The sequence below is a fragment of the Marmota marmota genome, unplaced genomic scaffold (assembly GCF_001458135.2).
Source record: "Marmota marmota marmota unplaced genomic scaffold, marMar, whole genome shotgun sequence".
NCBI lineage: Eukaryota > Metazoa > Chordata > Mammalia > Rodentia > Sciuridae > Marmota > Marmota marmota.
In genome coordinates, this window is record NW_026000138.1 from 2,683,360 (window position 1) to 2,698,303 (window position 14,944).

General features: G+C 45.7%; 1 protein-coding gene across 6 annotated transcripts in view; it reads left to right on the forward strand.

Moving 5' to 3' along the window:
• Nucleotides 1–14,944, forward strand: part of Kdm2b (lysine demethylase 2B) — a 122,609-nt gene that overhangs the window by 23,434 nt on the left and 84,231 nt on the right. For 5 of the 6 annotated variants that reach the window (XM_015502472.1, XM_015502473.2, XM_048785572.1 and 2 more), the window contains 2 exons: nt 8,349–8,527; nt 8,815–8,921. In XM_015502472.1, the coding sequence (XP_015357958.1) occupies nt 8,349–8,527; nt 8,815–8,921 (286 nt within the window). Of the gene's footprint in view, nt 1–8,348; nt 8,528–8,814; nt 8,922–14,348; nt 14,373–14,944 lie in introns of those variants that run through there. The other variant, XM_048785574.1, reaches the window with a different exon arrangement.

The following is a 14,944-nucleotide window of genomic DNA, read 5'->3' on the forward strand; positions in this document are numbered from 1 at the left end:
TTGCCTATCTAGAATTCATCTATTCCTCCCATGTTCCCCCTCCCTACCCCACTATGAGTCAGCCTCCTTATATCAAAGAAAACATTTAGCATTTGTTTTTTTGGTATTGGCTAACTGTACTTAGCATTATCTTCTACAATGCCTTCCATTTACCTGCAAATGCCATGATTTAAAAAAAAAAATATTTATTTTTTAGTTTTAGGTGAACACAGTATCTTTATTTTATTTTTATATGGTGGTGAGGATTGAACCCAGTGCCCCACGCATGCTAGGTGAGCGCGCAACCACTCGAGCCACATCCCCAGCCCAGATGCCGTGAATTTGTTCTCTGAGTAAAATTCCATTGTGCATATATACCATATATATATATTTTTTATCCATTCATCCACTGAAGGGCATCTAAGTTGGTTCCACAGTTTGGCTATTGTGAATTGTGCTGCTATAAACATTGATATGGCTGTGTCCCTATAGTATGCTGTTTTTAAGTCCTTTGGGTGTAGTCCGAGGAGAGGGATAGCTGCTTCAAATGGTGGTTCCATTCCCAGATTTCTAAGGAATCTTCATGCTGCTTTCCATATTGACTGCACCAATTTGCAGTCCCACCAGCAATGTACGCGTGTACCTTTTCCCCCTGCATCCTCGCCAACACTTCTTGTTGTTGTTTCCCTTTTTCACAAAATGATTTATCATTTATTCTTGGATTTATCGGATATTTGAGTGCCTGATGAATCTTGAATACTTTTTTGGTTCACATTTGGACAAAGATTGAAAATAATAACTTGTGGATTAATATTTGTGAGTTTGTGGAAGGGAATATACCTGGGACATCATCACAGATACACAAGGTATACATTTATTTGAAAGCACATTTTATCGGGGCTGGGGATGTGGCTCAAGCGGTAGCGTGCTCGCCTGGCATGCGTGTGACCCGGGTTCGATCCTCAGCACCACATACAAACAAAGATGTTGTGTACGCCAAAAACTGAAAAATAAATATTGAAATTCTCTCTCTCTCTCTCTCCCTCTCTCTCTCTCTAAAAAATAAAAATAAAAAAGTTTTTAAGAAAGCACATTTTATCCAAATTTGACTCACAATTGCATGTGGATATATATGTGCTATACGAAAGGTGTTATATGTTTTATTTTGGGATTGAACCAAGGGCCTTGAGCGTGCTAAGCCTTCGCTCTACCCTTGAGCCACACCTCAGCCCCATATATGTTTTAAGATATCAGTAATTTGTACATTGCTTTGTGTTAATCATAAAAAACTAGATATATGACATTTAACTCTGAATGTATGTATATATAACAAATATTAATACTTGCATATATGATATATTTATATATTCATATATACTTGTTACATGTATTATATAATCACATGAGTGTGTATATATATCTATGAGATATATATATATATATATTATACAGTAGTAAAATTGATAAATTTACATTGCTTTTAGAAGATTATTTTAGAACTAGATTTGGGCTGCCTCAGCCTTTCAAGTATTTGGGATCAAGTGTGCCACTGTGTCTGGCCTATTTTTTGAAATCTTTATTGTAGTCATCTTTGATTTGGGTTGTATATAAATTGGCATTATATATAATCCTAACTTGAGAAAAACATTGAAGGGAATGACCTATCTTTTCAGGATGGTCAAAATTTTATATTTACTGGGCATTGGTTTTCTTAATTATATTTATTTGTGCAACTTTGGGAACCAGGCTGGTGAATCATAATTGTCCTGGAAGTGAAGGGAGGGGTCCGTGCAATCTTGTTTTGGCTTGGTAGAGACAGAAAGGCATGTTCTGTGTACAGATCTGTAACTTCTGTGCAGCAAGATGCTATTTGGTGCTCTGAAAGGCCTTTCATTTGATTCCAGCAGTAACATTCTGAATATATATTACTTTTTAAATCATAATATTTTTTATAACTTTTTTTTTTTTAGGAAGGTGTTCTTTTTTTTGGTGGTGGTGCCGGGGATTGAACCCAGGGCCTTGTGCAGGCTGGGCAAGTGCTCTACCAACTGAGCTATCCTCCCAGCCCCAGGAAGGTGTTCTTATCTGCATGTTGCAGATAAGGAAACTGAGGCACCTTGTCTAAAGATCTTATCCTGTGGCCTGTGGAACCTAAAATAGCTGAAGTTTGACTCCTTCACTGTTTCTAGGGTGTGAATCTCCCATTCTCAGGGGTGTATGACACTCTGGGGTCTGTAGAATGCAAAATTGATGATATATATTGAAGACTTTGAAGAAAAATTCTAAAATAATACCTGCCATCCAAGTTAAGAAATCTTAACATTCCTTGGACATTGCCATGAGGTCCTCCTTGTTCTAGAGGTGGCTGCTGTCCTTGTATTCTCTTCCTTGGACTGCCATAACAGGGCCACGTACTGGTGGGGCAGGGGGCCTCAAACAACAGAATTTTATTCTTGCTTAGTTTTTGGAGACTACAAGTCCAGAGCAAGATGCTGGCAGTTTTGGTTCCCTCTGATGGCTTTTAGCAACCGTCTTTTCCCCTTCTAGCTTTTGATGACTCCAGGATTTCTTGGCACAGGGACACATCATTCCAATCTCCGTCTGTCTTCACATGGCCTTCCTATAATGGACACTAGTCATTGGGTTTAGGGCCTCCCCTGAATCTGACATGATCTCATCTGAGATCCTTTCCTCAGTTATATCTGCATGGACCCTTTTTCCAAATAGGGTGCTATTTTAGGCTCTGGGTGGACATATATTTAGGGGCCACTGCTAGATTCTTCCATTCCTTGATTATGTTTCTCATTTCCTGGCCTAGCACTTGCCACCGGAATGTGTTCCCAAGCTGCAGGTTCAAGTTGTGAAGAATGGAACCCAAGCACATGCCTGGGGTTGGGGGTGAAGTTTCCTTGGAGAGATGATTTGGGACAGTCAGTGGCTACCCAAGTTCTTGAGCCCTGCGGAGAGGAGAGATCCACACCCCAGAAACAATTAAGGAAAAAGACAGAGACTAGGAGACATGAAGTTCTTGCTCTTGTTGTAGCTGAAGCTTTGACTCCTTAACTGTTGAGTGGAGGGATTTTATGGGATTTAAAATTAATGTTTGAAATTTCTCTATTTAAAAATAACTTATGGAACTCACATGAGATAAAAATTAACCATTTTAAACTGAACAATTCAGTGGCATCCAGTACATTACAGTGTTGTGCAGCCACCACCATCACCCCAAAAGGAGACCTCGGACCCATTAAGCAACCACCTTCCTCCACTCCCATCCCTGTTCTTTTTATCTTTCTTTCTTTCTTTTTTTTTTTTTTTTGGTACTGGGGATTGAACCCAGAGGTGCTTAACTACTGAGCCACATCCCCAGCTCTTTTTTATATTTTGTTTAAAGACTGGATCTCACTGAGTTGCCTAGGACCTTGCTAAGTTGCTGAGGCTGGCTTTGAACTTGTGTTCCTCCTGCCTCAGCCTACAGAGCTTTGGGCTTCTGGGATTACAGGCGTGAGCCACCACCCCCGGCTCCCATCCACTTTTTATCTCTATGGATTTCCCTGTTCGGGACATTTTACATAAATGGTGTCATGCAGCATGTGGCTTTTCGTGTTTGGCTTCTTTGACTGTGCATAATGTTTTTGAGGCTTGCCTATGTTGTAGCCTGTGTCCGTACTTAATTTATTTTCTTTGTGTAGTACTAGGGCTTTGTGCCCGCTAAATAAATCCTCTATCACTGATCTACATCCCCAGCCCTTTTTATTTTTTATTTTGAGACAAGATGTCACTAAGTTGCTTAGGGCCTCTCTCAGTGGCTGAGACTAGCTTTGAGACTTTTTTTTTTTTTTTAGAGAGAGAGAGAGAATTTTTTTTAATATTTATTTTTTAGTTTTTGGCGGACACAACATCTTTTTTGTATGTGGTGCTGAGGATCGAACCCGGGCCGCACGCATGCCAGGCAAGCGCGCTACCGTTTGAGCCACATCCCCAGCCCTTTGAGACATTTTTAATTTTTAAATAATAGAACCATATTTTAAATAATCATCGTACCATATATTCATAAGTATTCCTACAGTTTAGTAATAAATCTTTTTTTTTGGTATCAGAATTGAACGCAGGGACACACTACCATTCCCAGCCCTTTTTTATATTTTTTATTTTGAGATAGGGTGTCTCTAAGTTGCTCAGGCTGGCCTCAAACTTGTAATCCGCAGCTTCCCAAGTTATTGGGATGAGACCCTGTGTCAAAAAAACAAAGAGGGCTGGGGATTTTTGTCAGTGGTAAAGTGCCCCTGGGTTAAACCCCCAGTACCAAAAACAACAACAAAAAACTGCCATTTATTAGCTATCATGGTTGTTTTAGGATCCTAAGTGGTCAGTCCAGTGAGACTGGAGGGCACAGATTTCACTGGTTTTGATGTTAGGCAGCTGTGTAAGCTTCATATCACCCCAATTTCTCCACCTGTGTAGTTAGTTGACCCTTGTTACCTGTGGGTTCTTCATCTGCAGATTGAACCCAACATGGATTAAATATGCTAGAAAAAAATGGGGTCCATATTGAACATGTACAGAATTTCTTTGGTCATTTTTCGGGGGCCACCCTGAATAGGAAGGAGTTTTACACACAGCTTGAAGTCCTGAGCCAGGAGGTACTGGACTGGCATTGCACCCTCTGTAATGCCTGTCGACTTAACCTCTGCTGGCATAGAAAGGTGCAGCCCTGAGGGTGGGCATCCCCTGATGGGTTGAGTTACACCCACCTGTGTGTTATAATCCTACCCCTGCCACTTTTTTGGACAGAATGTTCCATCGAGTAGCTCTCCCCAATAAAAGCCAAGCTTCAGGACGTGCCCCCTCTCTCTCTCTCTCTCTCTCTCTCTCTCCAGCCTCCCCTGTTTTTCTTTGCCCACCTTGTGGGAGCTTGAGGCTGGAGGTGGGCCATGAAAAAGGTATTTTGTGTGTCTGTGTGGTGATTTCATGTCACCCCGGTGACCTGAGTGACCCTGGTTTGGTAGCCCACGCTGGACAGGGGCTAAGTCATTATTCCCTAAATAGTGTGGTATATGGATGATGTGCACAGCATTTACATTGTATTAGGTATTATAAGAATATGATTTAGGGCTGGGGCTGTAACTCCGTGGCAGAGCACTTGCCTAGCCTGTATGAGATTCGATCCTTAGCGCCACATTAAAAATAAATAAATAAATAAAGGCATTCTTTCCATCTACAACTATAAAAAATTTTAAGTATAAAGAATATGATTTAATGTATATGGGAGGATGGGCATACCTTAAATGTAAATACAGTGTCACTTTATATAGGGACTTTAGCATTCTTGGATTTTGGTGTCTTTGTGGGGGGATTCCTGAAACTCTCAGATACTCTCTCAGATACTGGGGGATAACTAATTATAAATGAAATTGACTGATTAGGTAATACTACCTTCCCTGCAGGCACTGCTTGTATTTAATGTGTATTAAATCATTTCATCTCAGGACAACCCCTGGGTTGGCTACTATTTTTGTTCCTATATTATAGGCAGGGAAACTTACACTAAGAGATGCTAAGTGGTCCAAGGCATAGTTGGAAGTCCAGCTGGAATTTGGATTCATGCATCTTAGTGTGGTGCTGGCCTGGGCAGCTGAATTCTGGCCTTCCATACTGACTCTGGGTTTATGATTTTATTTCATTTTATTTTATTTTTTGGTACTGGGATTGAACCCCGAGTTGCTTAACCACTGAGCCACATTCTTAGTACTTTTACTTTTATTGTGAGACAGGGTCTCACTAATTCGCTGAGGGCCTCACTAAGTAGCTGAGGCTACTTGTGATCCTTCAGCCTCCCCAGTTGCTGGAATTATAGGTGTGCACCACCACACCCAGTTGGGGCTGTGATTTTATTTTATTTTATTTTGAGAGAAAGAGAGAGAGAGAAAGCGAGAGAGAGAGAGAGAGAGAGAATTTTTCAATATTTATTTTTTAGTTCTCGGTGGACACAACATCTTTATTTTATTTTTATGTGGTGCTGAGGATCAAACCCAGCGCCCCATGCATGCCAGGCAAGCGCACTACTGCTTGAGCCACATCCCTAGCCCCGGGGCTGTGATTTTAGGATCTTTATCTTAATCTTATCTCTGACCTCCCCAGCAACCTTCTTGAACTTGACCTTGAGCAAGGTTAGGGCTGAGAGGTGGGCAGAAATGGTAGACTGTCCAGAGAAGGGGGAGGCCTTGGGGGCTCAAGCAGCAGATTCTCTGTCAGGTAGGCCTCCCAGAAAACCTGAATGGAGCCCACCTGTTTCAGTTACTCTGGTTAAGGAAGGACCAGTGCTGCCAAGATAGTAGCCAGGATTTCCAGCAAAGACCAGGGATGCCCCCTGGTGGATCCACACCCTCCAGATGCAGAGCTGTCTTTTGGATCAGCTTCCCAGGATGTCTAGGCTGGGAAGCCTGACCACTGAAGTCTGGGGTTCTTTCTGTTTTGTTGTGTTTTAGCATGTAATCAGAGTGCACAGTGTTTATTCCAGGATGTAGGATAAGAGCCCAGGCTCTGGTATTTGATAGGATTGGCTTCACATGTCAGCTGTCACTCACGAACTGGACATTCTACATCGAGATAGTTGTCTGGGCTTCAATTTCTCATCCATCAAATAAGTGTCACTGAAGTTCCACCTCGTAGAGCTGGGGCCATGAGAGCTCTGTAGAGGGCGGGATCATGCTCAGTGAGTGTGCATGGTTGTCTTCCGTGGAATGGAATCAGTTACTCTGTGGGCCTTGGTTTCCCCCTTTGTAAGACAAGAACAAATTGTGAAATTTGGTTGTGAAAATTCGACCTTGAACGCAAACTTAGAACACCTACGTTCTGCTACACGCGTAGGAGGTTAATTTTATGATTTAGTTCCTACTGTGTGAATGGCACTGTGTTTATTTATTCAACAAATATTGACCAAAGGCCTGTTCTAGGGCAAGTTCTGAGACCAGAGCTGGGCATGTAGCAGTGAACAGGATGAGACTGGCTTTTTTTTTTTTTTTTTTTTTTTGAGGAGAGATGAGACTGTCAACCCATATCAGCATCCATGTTAATTCAAAGTTTCGTCTTATTTCAAGGACCGGCACACTTTTCTCTGTAAAGAGCCAAAGAGTAAACATTTCAGGCTTTGCAAGCCATGTGCTTTTTGTCTCAACTATTCAGCTCCACCCTTGGAACATGCTAGTGGCCCTAGACAATATGGAAGCCAAGGAGCATGGCTGGGTACCAAGCAAATTTTATATGTTCCCTTGAGAATTTGAATTTCATATAGTTTTCACGTCAAGAAATAATACTTTTTTTATTTTCACCATTGCATTTAAAAATGTAAAAAACATTCTTAGCTTGTGAGCTGTCCTAGGCAATGGGCCGGATTGGCCCTGGGACTGTCATTTGCTGACCCCTAGTGAGGGTACCCATAAAGTTTTGCAGCAGCTGTGAATAAGGGGTCACTTGTTTCATTCCCCCTCCCCCGTCCCCGTACTGAGGATTGAACCCAGGACCACTCTTTCGAGAGTCTTGCTGAGTTGCCGGGGTGACCTTGAACTTGTGATTCTTCTGCCTTATCCTCCCATGTTGCTGAGATTACAGTACAGGCATGTGCCGTTGTACCCAGCCCACTTTTATTTCTTTTAGTTGTAGATGAACACAATATCTTCATTTTTATCTATTTTCATGTGGTGCTGAGGATCGAACCCAGGGCCTCACGCATGCGAGGCAAGCGATCTGCCACTGAGCCACAACTCCAGCCCTTGTTTTGTTTTGTTCAGTATTTCTGAGTCTCCATGGACCATGCATTTGCCACTGAGCTGCTGGGGAGTTGGGGGTCTTTCAAGATAAGATAAGATAAGATAAGAGCCGTAATGCGTGCCTGTGACACGCAGGAGGTGCCAGCCTCCTTAGTAAGTCATCTTGAACTCGGCAGTCTGTGTTGTGTGTGTTTTCTCCCCTTTCCCAGTACTTCTCTCCCCTCTCTCATTCTTCCCTGTGTGGCTGAAGTTCTAGAGACAGTTTGTTCCCATGTCACAAAGAAACAAAATGAGTCTCAGAAGGGGTGGAGAGTGCCTCAAGAGTTCCTCAGCGCAGCAGGTGGTGCTCAGTGGGAGGGTTGGTCTGCAGGTCCTTTAGGAAGCCATTGAGGACACCTTAGGAAGCAGTCATGGGATGCCACTCTGGTGGAGGGAGGCAGACAGGGTGGAGAGAGGTCGGGTCAGGAAAAGGGCATTAAGCAGACATGGAGCAGAGCTTAGGAGAATGGGACCCCTGGAGGAGGAGCAGGTGTTGTTTTGTGGGGGGCTTCCAAGAAGGTCCTGTGCAGACAGTGACCAGCATGTGGATTGTGTCCCCAGGGAGCCGGCGGCTGGTAGATGTGATGGACGTGAACACCCAGAAAGGCACGGAGATGAGCATGTCCCAATTCGTGCGCTACTATGAGACGCCTGAGGCACAGCGGGACAAACTGTACAACGTCATCAGCCTGGAGTTCAGCCACACCAAGCTGGAGCACCTGGTCAAGCGCCCCACTGTAGTAAGTCTGGCTGTGGCTGTCCCGGCACCTGCCATGGTCCCCTTCCTTCCCGCCCTGCTCCTAAGTTGGGAATGGCTGGCATGGGTGTGGCCAAGGCTGGTCCCCTGGGTGCCAGGGAGGAGATGTTGGGAGCAAGGTTTTGCCTTCTGTGCAGACTGAGGCAGGAGGATGGGATGGAGTGGATGGGGGCAGCAGCTCAAGGCAACCAGAGCCGTCCCTGGAGCAGAGGGGGCATTTACTTCTGACCTGGTAGTGGGGCCAGGAACACTGAGTGGCCTGGGTTTCAGGTGGACCTGGTGGACTGGGTGGACAATATGTGGCCCCAGCACCTGAAGGAGAAGCAGACGGAAGCCACCAACGCCATCGCAGAGATGAAGTACCCGAAAGTAAAGAAGTAAGACGGCCTGGTTGGTGGGGAAAAGAAGGGGTGGCCCCCAGCTTGGGGAGGCCAGCAGGGGGATGCCTGGCTGTCCACATGAATTTGAGTGTCACTTTGCAACTGACCTCCTTCAGAGCTGAAGGGCCTGGGCTGGGCCACAGTTGGGACAAGAAGGGTGTGGGCCTTGGTTTGGGCAGGTTGGCATCTTGCTTCTCTGAAATGCAGGGCTCGATTCCTGCACTGGGCAGGCTTTCCAACCAGCTGGCTCTCGGGCCTCCCCACAGCTCCCATGGGGAGGACATGATCTGAGAAGGAGGAGCCATGGGCCAAGATTCCATGTACACCTATGTGTGTGTGTGTGTGTGTGTGTGTGTGTGTGTCCGCGCGTGCATGCACATTTGTGCAAAGCTTGGTCTACTCCCTCCATGTGACAGCGTGTCCTCGAATGGGCGTTTTAAGGGGGACCTGTCCACAGTGGACACTGTTTGAGGCCAGAGCAGGGGAGGGGGGTCTAGTGTTTCTCTTTTCCTTGGCGTTGAGACCTGGGATCTCTGACCCAGAAGAACCTTTCCTGAGCAGAAATTGGAGTCATCTTATTCACCAGAAGTATCTTAGAGGGTGCCCTCCTAGCAGGGGGTTGGTGCAGGTCAGGGAAGGTGACCTTGGTCAATAGCAGAGACCTTGCTAGACACAGCATGACCAGCGGCATAGCCTGTGATTGATGTTCAACCCCAGCAGCGGCACCTCTGGGCCTCTCCATGTACAGGGACTTGATAAATGGATCTCTGGGCAGAAGAAGTCACCTTTGGGATTTCCACCAGCTCAGGCCCTCTGTTTCCATCCCTTAAAGGGGAAGGATTTGCTGGCTGTCGCAGCCAGAGCTGGGCTTCCTAGAAGAGCTGCTGCAATACCCTCAGAGCTTACAGGCTGTGAACTTTCCATCCCTCCGCCTTCCATTCAGTGCTGTGTCTTGAATGCAGAGTGCGTGCCAGGCTTCCTAGGGGAGGCCAATTGGTCCTGGGCTTCTAAAGGTTTTGCTTTCAGCAACCCCCCTCCACCCCCTTCTCTAATTGCTTCCTAGACATTTCTCCTCCCCCTTCAGGCTGAAGCTCCATACATCACTTGGACAGAGTTGCATCCATGAGAGAGACCTGGCTCGAGGCAGGGAGGAAGAGTAGCAGAGTTTGTTTCCAATTCTGTTTTTTTCTGACTGCAGCCAGAGCCCCTGGGAGGGGAAATAGAGGAAAAAAAGACTAAGGGCCCCACCCTGTGGAGAAAGTGCCCTGCAGCACCAGTTTACTACCCTGTGGCTCTGATCCTGGGCCCCGGGAAGCAGATTCTTGGGAGGAGGACAGGGAAGGAGGAATCTGGGCTGAAGTCCTCAGGAGGAGAGGCTAACCTGGGCTTTAGGGGATGGTGGCAGTGGGAGGAGGGGGAGGGGTGGAGGAAGGGAATCAATCATTTGATTGATTCATTCAGCAACCACGTACTGAGCCCCTGACTGGTGCTGGGCACTGGGGACACTGTGTGTGGGTGGGGGGCTGATGAGGCCTCTGCCCACATGAAGTGTAGTTTATGGGGAGACAGGTGTTAATCCTGTAACGAGAGACAACACTTGGATGCTTGCATTTGGGATGAAGCCACCAGGCAAAGTACCACTTTGGCACTGGCACCAGGGGACTACCTGGTCAGGGAGGTCAGGCAAGGAATTCTGCACTGGGTTCTAAAGGGTTTAGGGGGCTCCTTAGATGATGAGGACTGAGGGGTTTTCTGGCTGGGTACAGAGGAGCTAGGATGGTTTGGGAGGGACAAGGGGACAGCTGTGGATATGGGAGCAGGGTTTTGGGAGTATTTGCAACCTTGGGAGACAAAGGGTTTGTAAAGAGCCAGACTGAATAGAGCCTGATGCCCCAATTTCCCCCCAAAGGACTCAGAAACCTCTGAGGTTCTAAGTGGGTAGGATGTGTTCAGGGTTTTATTCTGCAAATTCTCCTCTATGTAGATTGAAGTGGGCGGGGCCAAGCAGATGGGAGGAGGCCACTGTCTGGCCTAGATAGACAAGGATCGGGCAGGGAGAGAAGAAAGGAGAGGACACTTGGACATGTATTTAGGAAGTAAAATAGGTAGCACTGGGGGATGTAGATATCAGTTAAGGTCTGCCTTATCTTCCTGAGATTCCTTTAAATAGCAAGCTCTATAAACAATTTCGAATCCTCTCTAAGGACCAAAAAATCCTTCTCTAAGGACCAAAAAAAAACCGGGCTCACAGTTTGCTAGGACCACACGTCTTTGAGGCATGGTGTAGCAAATAGATTTCCAAACTCTGTCAGCAGCCACGGAAACTTGTTACAGGATTTGAACCTTGTTAGGAAGGAAATTGTCACCTTGGAAATAATCCATTTGTTTGGCTGAAAAGAATGCTGATTTCAGATGTTCATAAGCAAGGTAAAAATCCTACCACGATAAAGTCCTCTGGGACCGTGTGGAATGGTTTTGTGGAATTTAATTAAAATGACATTGTTTCTGGAAATCGCAGAGCTTCCTTGCTGGAGGCACCCGCGGAGCAGAGACAGCTGCTGGTCCTCCCGAATCAAAGGTTTGCGGGGCGCGGAGGGGGAGTGCGAGGCACTGCTGCTTGCGCCCTAGCTCCAGGATTTATGCTGTTCACTTGTGGTCTGGGGGTGCTTTAGGAATTTCAGCGGGTTTTGGGAGTACTTGCAACCTTGGGAGACAAAGAGTTTGTAAAGAGTATGCTGATGTATGTTATGGTGCCAGACACTTCTCTAAGTGGTTGATAGATCACAATGAATAGAGTCAAGTCCCCGTTCTCACGGAGGGTGTTCAGAGAGTTCGGAGCTGGGGAATAATTTGTTGCTAAGTGTCTCAAAGAGACATAAAGCAGGCAGGGCAGGCGGGCGCACACCTGTACTAGCTATTTAGAAGTCTGAGGCAAGAGAATCACAAGTTCAAGTTCAGCTTGGGCAATTAGTGAGGCTCTAAGCAACTTAGTGAGACCCTGTCTCAAAATAAAAAAAAATTAAAAGGGCTAGGGATGTGGCTCAGTGGTAAAGTACCCCTGGATTCATTCCACAGTGCAACAAACAAACAAACAAACAAGAACAAAAACATAAAGCAGGATGAAGGGGAAAGAGAATGATGGGTGGTGATCCAATTGATCTGCATCTTGGCATTTCCTCTATCTCCATCTGTACCCTATAGAAATTCTTTAAATTATTTAGGATTGTTTGTCTTGAAATTCCTTTTATGTCTAAGCAATTGATAATTATTTGGTACTATCCTTGCATTATTTTTGTTTGTTTTGGTGGTATTGGGGATTGAACTTAGGGACACTTAATCACTGAGCCACATCCCCAGCCCTTTTTATCTTTTATTTTGAGACAGGGTCTCATTAAGTTGCCCAGGCTGGCCTGGAGCCTGTAATCCTTCTGCCTCCTAGTGTCTGGGATTACAGGCATGAGCCACGGTGCTCAGCTGCTTTAGCTCTTTATTGATACATAACCATGACCCTAAAACTTCACAGCTAAAAAAAAATTTAGCAGCTTAAAACAATTGTAGATCAGAAATCTGAAAATAACTTAGTAGGATAAATTTGGCCCAGGGTCTCTTATGATCTGTGTCAAGACTTAGGTCTGATGGGCATAGTGGAGCACCCTGTAATCCCAGCTATTCTGGAGGCTGAGGCAGGAGGATCACAATTTTGAGGCCAGCCTTAGCAATTTAGCAAGACTCTGTCTCAAAATTCAAAGAGCTGGGCATGGCTCAGTGATAGAACTCCACTAGATTCAATTGCCCAGTACTGCAAAAACAAAAACAAAGTCTTACGCCTGGGTTGCGTTACAGGCATGAGCCATTCTGCTTCGGCCATTCTCCGGACCCTGCAAATCTTTCATCTTTTATTTGGAGACTCAGTTTTACCTTCTGCAAAGTGGGGGTTCTGTCATCCCTATCCTGCCTCCCTGCCTTGGTGTGGGAGTGGATGTGAAGTGTGGAGTGCCGTCCCCACGTGGAACAGAATGTTTGCCCCTGTGGCCTATTGGACCCTGGCATCCTCTGCTGTTAGTCTGCCCTCCCTCATGTCAGTATAGAGCTTTTCTCCACAACCACATTCACTTTTTAACTCCAAGACTGCCTCTCATCATCTGCATTTGCTGGCTTCACCCCTGTGTCCCATCAGGCAGGGAAACTGGCTTAAGAGGCTGCCAGTGTCAAATAGGGAGGAAGTTGTGGGCCACACCCCAGGCCTTTGGATTCCTGATTTCTTTTTCCTACCTCTCTACCATTCTCTGTCCAGATAGGTGTGCACCAACATTCTGTGTTAGATACTGGTGTGACTATCTCAGCAATCCTGTTGGCAGATGTAGTATCCTTATTTTGCAGATAAAGAAACTGAAGTTCATAATGGTTCAGTGCAGATAACATAGCAGGTGAGTGTAAGACAATAGAGACTGGTGGGGCTTGTGGATAACTAGAGAGGCAGGCCTTTAGAAATTCTTTTTTTGCAAAAGCATTGCCCACCAAAGCTAATACATCCTGGTGTGACCCTTGAGGCCACCAGTTAGAGGCTCTTGACTAGTTCTACAGATGGGGATGCCAAGTTTCTGAAAGGGGAAGGCTGTCTGAGGTTGCACAGCTGATTAGAATAACGATAGGGTTGTTGCTGGGTGCTGCACTTACACAGAGGAACCAGATATGGTCCCTGTCAGCAAGGAGCTGAGGCTTTTGTGACTCTAAAAGATAAATCTGTCACGTGGACAGCATGGTCCAGCTGTTAGGGTGGTCTCCTCTGTTGACTTATTTAACCCCACATCCGTTTCATAAGTGTGACAAAATTCTTGCTGAAGGATACCTCCCAGTGATTGTTGCCCAAATCTAAGATGGAGACCATTTCTCAGAGTTGTTAATTTTTCTTTTAAATAGGCAAAACATATACCTGCTAAGAAAATCCAACCAGTTACAGAGAGTTGATAGTCTAATCTCATGGGCAGAGCACACTGTCATGTATTAAAAGTGGAATTGGCCATTAACATCACCAGGAAGCAGCTCCCTGCCCAGGTCATTGACCACTTTGAAATGGCTTCAGTATTTGCATCCCCAAAATGAAATGAGATCATGTGTGTTAATAGTTGCGTTATTATTACCGATTATATAACTGGAGCCTATTAATATTGCTGGGGAGCCCCAGTGAATGGTGTTTGGCCAAAGAAGCTTGGTTCCTGCCCCTGCAGAAGACTGTCTCCTGCCTCCTTGTGGTTCAGGGGAAGGGTGTGGGGACAGGGTGGGAGGGCGGTGACCCTGGTGACCTGTAGGGTGGGACTTGTGATTTGAGTTGGATCACCTCCTTCAGCCCGAAGCCAGTGGTTGAGGTTCGACTGCATCTTCTACACTGTAAGTTAGAATTGGGATTTGCCAGGCAGAAGGCGTGACAGACCCCAACACCGGTGACAGGTAAGCCTTACCACCTAACAGTCTCAGTGACCAAGATGAGAAACTACCAGTTATCCTCTGCTTCTGAAAGATGGGGGCCCTGGAAATGACCTCATACAGTTGTTGTGAAGTTTGGATTAAATAATCTAAGTATCACCGTTCTGGTTAATGGGTATTTGTCACAATTTGCATAATTCTGTAGAGTTACAAGCTAAGAGGTCAGGTAAGGGGAGTCTCATAGAATGCACAGTTGAACTTCATTCAGGTCACCTCGTTCCATGTTAGAAGGATCAGGAAATGGCTCAGAGAAGGAAAGTAAGCTGCTCTAGGTCACACAGCTCTTAGCCTCTTAGGGTCTCTTATTCTCTTAAGGGTCAGAGCCTCATCCTTCCTTTCTTGGCTGCTGCTCTGGATCTGACACTCCTTGATCCCCTAGAACTGCTTCCTTCAGCTGTGCCTGGAGGTGTACATTTAAATAAGGTTGCTTTGCTGGTCGTCACCCCAGCAGCAGGGTGGCGTCTACACTCCGGGAAAACCCAGGCCAAGCGGCTGCCAGGAGAGCTAACCTCGTGCCGCCGCCCACGGCCGCCCCC